Source organism: Lynx rufus, unplaced genomic scaffold, assembly GCF_022079265.1.
Source record: "Lynx rufus isolate CCGP_SWC_20201006 ecotype Redwood Valley unplaced genomic scaffold, mLynRuf1.p SCAF_4, whole genome shotgun sequence".
Classification (NCBI taxonomy): Eukaryota; Metazoa; Chordata; class Mammalia; order Carnivora; family Felidae; genus Lynx; species Lynx rufus.
In genome coordinates this window covers 141,086,173-141,094,508 of record NW_025814856.1, presented here as the reverse complement: position 1 = coordinate 141,094,508, position 8,336 = coordinate 141,086,173, and the positions used below count along the sequence as shown (strand labels likewise).

The 8,336-nt window shown below is 40.3% G+C and overlaps 1 protein-coding gene across 1 annotated transcript; it reads left to right on the top strand.

The window, feature by feature from the left end:
• Positions 1-5,622: 5,622 nt before the first annotated feature.
• Positions 5,623-6,452, top strand: TAS2R16 (taste 2 receptor member 16). The gene is given in 3 exon segments (XM_053722202.1): positions 5,623-5,720; positions 5,722-5,956; positions 5,958-6,452. Coding segments are annotated over 3 exon segments (828 nt in total).
• Positions 6,453-8,336: the final 1,884 nt, after the last annotated feature.

The window sequence follows — 8,336 nt, the reverse complement described above, 5'->3', positions numbered from 1 at the left end:
TTCATCCATGTTGTCACAAATAGTAACATTTCCTACATTTTTAAGGCTGAATAATATTCCATTGTACATATATACCATATTTTCTTTACCCATTCATCTGTTGATGAACATTTTGGTTGTTTCCACTTCTAGGCTGTTATGAATAGTGTTACAATGAACATGGGAGTGCGATATCTCCTTGAGATCCTGACCTCAACTTTTTGGATATATATACCTAGAAGTGAGATTGCTGAATTATATGGTAGTTCTATTGTTAAGTTTTTGAGGAATCTCCATACTATTTTTTCATAGTTGTTATGCCTACCAACAGTTACATTCCCACCAACAGTATTCCAATTTCTCTGTGGCTGCTCCAATGCTTATCTTTTTGTTTTTTAATAGTAGTCATCCTAGGGGCAACTGAGTGGCTTAGTTGGTTAAGCATCCAACTCTTGATTACGACTCAGGTCATGACCTCACGGTTTGTGAGGTCGAGCTCCATGTCGGGCTCTGTGCTGACAGTGCAGAGCCTGCTTGGGATTATCTCTCTCCCTCTCTCTCTGCCTCTTCCCTGTGCTCTCTCTCTTTCTCTCAAAATTAGTAAACATTAAAAAAAATTTTTAAATAATAGTCATCCTAGCAGATATGAGGTGACATTTATTGCAGTTTTTTTCTGCTTTATTGTGATGCTTTTAACCTCAGCACAAAGAGTAAGTAATTTATCTTCCACATTTTCTTTATTGCACTTCTGATTTTCATTTTCCTGATAATTAATGACATTGACTATCTTTCCACATATGTGTTGGCCATTTTGCAGGATACAAAATTGATATATAAAATTGGTTGCATTTACATACACTAATAATGAACCATCTAAAAGGAGAATTAAGAAAACAACCCCACCTACAATAGCATCAAAAAGGATAATATACTTAGGAATGAACTTGTTTTTTCTGTAGAAACAGAAAAAAAATTCTAAAGTTCTTAGGGGACCACAGAAGAATCATAGTAGCCAAAGGAAGATTGAAAATGGACAAACAAGCTAGAGACATCACATGTTCGGATTTCCAAATATATTAGATTTCCAAATATATTACAAAGTTGCAGTAATTAAAACAGTATGGTACTGGCATATAGACAAATATATACACTAGCAGAATGGGATAGAACAGAAAAAACCTATCGTGTACACAACGAACTGATCATTGACAAGGAATAGGGAAAAGAAAATCTCTTCAACAAAAGGTGCTAGGAAGCCTGGATACACAAATGCAAAAGAAAGAAACTGGACCCTTATACTATACAAAAAATCAACACAAAATGCATTAAAGACTTAAATGTGAGACTATAAACAGTAAAACTCCTAGAAGAAAACATAGGGGAAATGTTCCTTGACATTGCACTTTGCAGTGTTTCTTCAATGTGACACCAAAAACACAGGGAACATAAGCAAAAATAGACAAGTGCAACTATATCAAACTAGAAAGTTTCTGTACAGCAAAGGAAACAACCAACAAAAATAAAAAGGCAACCTATGGAATGGGATAAAATATTTGTAAATCAGATATATAATAAAGGGTTTATTCCCAGGAGGTATAAGGAACTCCTAAAATTCAATAGCAAATAATCAAATAACCTGGTTCAAAAATGCACAAAGAACTTGAAGACATTTTCCCAAAAATGTCAGTTATGGTCTCTAAAGCTCTAGAAATGAGTCCATGTGTACCTGTGGAGACTCTAGGTCTCTGGGGTGAAACTCAAGTATGTACTAAGTAGCTCCTAAGTGGTCTACCTATATTTATCCTGATTTGTCACAGAAATCTTAGTCTATTCTATTGAGATTTTGCCTGTATATAAACCCATTATTTTATTACTTACTAAATATAGGTACCTATAAATATAATTCAACTAACATAGAGTTTGGCTATCTGTTTCTTAGAGTTGCCTCTGTATTAGCTTCCTATTGCTGCTGTAACAAATTACTATAAATGTAGTAGTTTAGAACAGCACAAATTTATTATCTTAAAGTTCCAGAGGTCAGAGTCTGAAGTGAGTCTTGTGGGTCTAAATCAAGGTGTCCACATAGCTGTGCTCCTTCTGGGAACTCTAAGGGAGAATCTGTTCTTGTCTTTTCCTGCTTCTAGAAGCTGCCTGGATTCCTTAGATTGTGACTCTGATCTCTGCTTCCATCATCACATCACCTCCTCTGACTCTCACTCTCCTGCCTTCCTCTTACAAGGACCTTTGTGATTACACTGGGTCTATTCCAGTTTTCCAGGATCATCTTATCATCTCAAGATTGAGATTATCTGCAATGTCCTTTTGCCGTATAAGGTAACATAGTCAAAGGTTTCAGGGATTCAAATATGACAATTTGTGGACCCTTATTTTATCTATGAAATTATAAATAAACTACCATGTGATTGGCACGTGACCATAGTATTGCTGAAATTACATTGTATTAACTTGGGTTCATTTTGCCAGTCCCATTGGTTCAAGCAGTGATTGACAGTACATATCCACAGTCATGTGGATCATGGAAATCTCTCTCCACAATGTCACATGTGATTATAAGTCACCATTTGTCTCATTCAGTTTCAGTGCATTTGTTCAAGCCACAATTTTTCCCTGAAAAATAGTTGCCAATTTAGGCACACTTATATTTTATCAACCTTTCCAATTTCAGTTATTTGAATGGCATAGGAATATAACCATAGTGTATATTCTCTACAATGTTAGGCCACTGGCCCTTACACTTACAGTAGAATATGTGGTCCTCTAGTCTGCTCTTCTTGTGTTCTTCATTCATTCAATAAGATATTTTCTAAGCACCAACTAGAGGCTATCGTGTTCTAGTTGCTAAATCAAGGGACCTCAGAGATTGCTCTACAGGAGTCATACACACAGACGTAATAAAAGACAACCTTTGAACACCTAACCCCACAGAACATTAACCACCAGTTTATAGGGACTCTTTACATGTCACATTCAGAGAATCTGGGTTGTTTGATTGGTTGTTACCACAAAGAGAGTGCCTCTGTGGAGTAGAGTTGTGCCAGATCATCCCTGGGGCTGCGGGCCAGCCTATCAGTGGCTGGTTCGGACAGGTGCTCATTCCTGGTCCAACTACAGCGGCTGGTATTGTCACGAGGGCTATAGTGGTGAGTATTGCGCTTAAGAACCCCTCAGAAGGAGGTCTGGAGCATCACAAGCATTCTGAGGTTCTCTGAGTGAGGCAGTGCCTATTGGGGGCAACATGTTTAGTGCATCCTGGACAAAAGGCAGATCTTAATGTTATTATTGCGTATTTCACTTACCATCACTTCTCATTCTCTTCTTTCTCCCTACTTCCGTATGGACACATCTTAACCCATTCACCTGGTAATCGCAAGCTACTGTTTTGTCATCTCACTTTTTAAATTTGCTGATTCTTGCATTTTATTGAGAATGCAAAGCACATGCTTTCTAATATTCTTTTTTCTAGTATAATTTTTTAACTATTGTTTTTACCTTTGTATCATGAGTTCAGTGGTTTATTGTTATGTTTAAGAATTCTAAGCTTCATGTTGGATTGCTTCTGTTTTCTCCTCTGTGAATGATTAAAAGTCCATAAGACTTGGTGCTTATCACACATAAGGTCCATGACTTTCACTTTGTCTTTATCGCCAACTAGCAATTATTAGAATTTGCTTCTCATTTTTGAAGCCAGTAATTAAATGTTTGGTATCTATCTGGTACAGTTTTCCTGAACTCATTTCCTGAATTCATCCTCTAGTCGGCCTATATAACTATGAATTAGTTCCTAGATATTTGGAAGTAATGAGTAGCTTGTTCCTTGTCCAAAACAGTGCTTAAAGTCTACCAGTTCACAGGTTCCTGCTTATAGGGACCTTTTTGTCTCGGAGTCTTTCAATTCCATCTTCATGTTCCAAGGTGCCACACACACCATGGGTTCACTTCCACCTAGCAGCATTGGGTACACTGAACTGTGGTTCTAGAATCAAGTTATAAAAAGAGATTGCTTCATGGAGGTGCCATGAGAGCTGTTTGAGAAACTGCGAATCAAGTTTGCCTCTAGTGAGAATGCAAAGCGTGGAAGGGCAAGGGGTTAAGCTTCCACGTCCCCTGTAACAGGTGAATGTGAACACAGGTATGCTTCACCACAGACCACTGGCTGCTCAGCTTGGGCTCAGGACCTGTAGCAATTGGAACTTTGAGCATCATAGCATGTGATGGGGAAGAGTACAGCAAACACCATGGTACACTGCTAGAAAGGGAAGCAGCTGGCAGGTGCAGTATCCTCAGCAGGTGCCTGACAAATCAGACCATCCAGCATCTGCTGCAGTCAGTCTTGCTTGTGAGCCCACAGGGGACACTTCCAGAAATAATTCATGGGTACCATACAGAGGGCTGATAGTTTACAGGACCAGATTATACCAGTCAGAGACATTTGAAGTCACGACCATCAGTGATTCCATTGTTCCAGCCTCCCAAACAGAGAAAGCAAAGCTTCTTGGCTTCTCTGCTCAACAGGCCTAATTTTTAAAAATTGTTTTACTAGTGGTGAGAGGGCCTTCTTTATTCATCTTGAGCAATGTCAGCAGTGACAAAAAGAGCTGGCCATGTAGGAAGGCAAAAAACAATGATGTCAATGGAACATGAACAATTCTCAGAGATATATAAAGCATTGGCTCAAGGCATTGAAATTGGCAGAACAACAGCTAAGGATGCCACCCTTCCACTGTAGGGAGTGCAGTGCAGGAACTCAATGGGCAGTTATGAAAGTGGCATGCATTGGATGAGGGTACTTGAAGGTCTGGAATTCTAGCAATATTGCAGGTAGAAACTGAGAGTAAGGACTTTTCTTTGTTATTTTTAATTTGCACTCACACTTTGGTTAGAGCATCCACTCCAGCCTACTGTGGAAGCCAAGGAGAGAGGATTTCTGAAGTTTTCCTTATTATGGCCTTCAGCAGAACAGAAATATTATCCAGGACATGAATGGACGGTGAAGGCTTTATCTTCCCTGTGGTTCAAATTTTAGGTTAAAGAAGTGAGGATATCATTTAAAAAAATTTTTTTTTACTGTTTGTTTATTTTTGAGAGAGAGTGGGGAAGGGGCAGAGAGAGAAGGAGACAAGGAATCCGAAGCAGGCTCCAGGCTCCAAATTGTCAGCACAGAGCCCGAGATGGGGCTCAAACCCATGAACCGTAAGATCATGACCTGAGCTGAAGCCGGATGCTTAACTGACTGAGCCACTCAGGCGCCCCAAGAAGTGAGGATATCATTTAAAGAAGATGGGAAAATAAATTAAAGATGCCTTAGACAGATAAAGATATAAACAGCATGACTATGAAATAAGTATGTCTTTTATGGGAATAATCAAGGCACCTCAGGAGCAGGAAACAACATTCAAACAGATTTCTTTGCATCCGGGCCTGCTAAAAAACCAGCAAGCAAAGCATAAGCAGATCTTGCAGATAGGAAAATAGCAAAGTGAAAGATGAGCTGGGAAAAATTTACATCCAGAGGGCGGTATTTTCTTGCATGAGTCAATAGTGGGACTTGGAGCCTATTCCCTACCTGGAAATTATTGCAGAGATTTTGAGTCCGTGTCCAAGAAGATACTTTGGAGTGGAAGAATGATGCCCCTCCGGCTCACTGTCTTCTTCATAACCATCTATGTGCTCAAATCCTTGAGAGTAATTATGCAGAGGAGCTTAATGTTTGCAGTGCTGGGCAGAGTGGGTGCAGGCCAAAAGGCTGTCATTGGTGGACTTGAGTCTCATCTGCCTGGGTATTTGCTGCTTCTGTCTACAGTGGGCATCTGTCTTATACAATTTTTGCTCCTATTTTAACCCTAACTATGTATTTTGGTACTTAACAATCACCTGAGAATTTACTAATACTCTTACTTTCTGGTTAACCAGCTTGCTTGCTGTCTTCTACTGTGTCAAAGTCTCTTCCTTTACCAGTCCATCTCTTCTAGCTGAGGTGGAGAATGTTGAGATTTGTTCCTTGGCTGTTGCTGGGTTCTTTGTTGGTTTTTTGTGTGTCAATCATCTTTTCAACTATTAGGAATTGTGTCAATGTTCGCTTAATCACCGTGGGGCGTTTCTCTACAAACAGCACTATGGTTAAGGGACTTAAGACATTCCATTTGTTTACCATATCTCATCTAATGGTTGCATTGGTTATTCCTTTCCTCCTGTTCCTGGCCTCCACCATCATGCTCATGGCCTCACTGTTCCAACACATGGAGCAGATGCAACACCATACCACTGGTCACTGCAGCTCCAGCATGAAAGCTCACACCACTGCCCTCAGGTCTCTCACCATTTTCCTCGTCCTCTTCACTTCTTACTTGCTGACCCTATTCATCTCTATTATGAGTATCTCATTGGATAAGAGGTCTTGGTTCGGGGCTTGGGGAGCTGTCATCTGTGCTATAGTCTCTATTCACGCCGCTTAACTAATGCCGAGCATCCCTAAATTGAAAAAGTTTTCAAGATAAGGTGCTGGAGCCTAGAGACTGACTGAGGCACAGGGTACAACAAGACCCCTGGGTAAATGGGAGTATGCATTGACACAACTAATACCAATAACCAGCATTATTCTTGACAATCCCCCATGTAATAGTAATACACCATATGTGCAAGCCTCATTCTCCTTCATCCCACAGCCATCTATCTCTAATCAATTCTTTCTCTATTCCATGACACTCCTTCATTTGCTTTCCACAATCACCATGTTGGTCCCAACTTTCTCATGCATTTTTATTTTATCCTTTTCATGACTGCCAATTACTTTATGCATTAATATGAATCCCTTCCCCTCAAGAATTTATTGCCCACACCCTGAATATTCCCCATGCTAACCCCTCAATCCACTTTCCTAAACTTAGTCAAGAAAAGGTCTTGCCATCTCTCTCTCTCTCTCTCTCTCTCTCTGCTGCTACTGCTTCTAAACCTTTATCCAATGACATAAATTTTCTTATTTGGTTCTCTACCAAATACTGTCCCTTAATTCCTCTAAAACTCAAGTCAAAAATGAACCCCTCTTTTATTTTCATTCACCAAGAAACTATACTCTTCCCAGAATAGCAGACTACTGACCCAGTCTGGGTTCATCCTAGAACCTCTCCAAATATTGGCAATCTAACTGGGTCAATTGTAGATAGTTTCCATTGGTTGGATTCTTGCCTCTCTATTGTACTACAAATTGGACAGAACTTTCTAGGAAGATTCCTAGATTGAGGCTTAGCTGGTTTTCGATATATAACCCAGGGATCAGCTGGGAAACTCCTCTTACTTTGTAAAATCTGAACTACATTGGCTTAAATTTTCTATTCTCTTCTATATGTGCTCAGTCATAGTCCAAAGTCCTCCTCAAATGGGTAAGAATAGAAGAGTTGCATAGTACTCAATTAAAAATCACCTGTAGGACTTTCCTGTGCTTTGGAAGCCCTTTTTCAGCCTTCTCAATCCCACAGAACTCTCTCATACTCTTTCCTTTGCAAAAACTAGCCCCACTCTCTTCCCATGACATCTTGTTCATCATTTCTCCCCTATTCACCCTGGCCCACCTGCAACAAAGTGTCTTGGCAACACCCAACTCTCAGGCCTTTGGGTCTCAGCTTCCGTCTGCTCCAGGCACTTATCAAGGTATTTTTCCTAAAGACAGCTTCATCTCCTAAGGCATCCTGGTGACTGAGGTTTCACCTTTTATATGAATCAAGCATGCGTGATGAACTGAAATTCTGGCTCTCTCACTAGAAGACTGAAGCACCTGCTGAGAAAAAGCCAACCTATGGGGAAAAGGACACAGTTATCTCAAGCTAGACTGTGAAAGAAAGACTTAGTCCCTGGAAGGGAATGGAAATTCCCATCTGGTCTTGGGTCTGTCATTCCAATTTGTCTCCAAGTAAAGCCAGCCATCCCTTAAATTCACATTTGAAACTGAGGATGTGAAACAGAAGCATAGTCTGAGAGACCACTCTCACCAAAGACTCTGTGCCATGCGTCAGACCTCAGCACCACTGCTGCTGTTGCATAGAAAGGTCAGTGAACTGTATTGTCCCACTTCATGGCACCACCCACGCAGCCTTGGCATTTCCCAAGCTCCAATGCTTCAACTATAGTAGAAGGTGGATGGAACATGGTGGATGCGGTAATATCTGTGGAACACAGTCATAACCCAATGAAGTGGGACTGAGAAGAAGAAAGGAAAATAAGAAGTAAATATCAACGTTGTGTTACCTAATCAGAGACCCCCAGGAATGCTTAGGAAGCTGGTGGGGAGATAGGTTGCAAGGGTTTGGGATCTGAACGGAATAGGTGGGACAAGAGACAGTAAA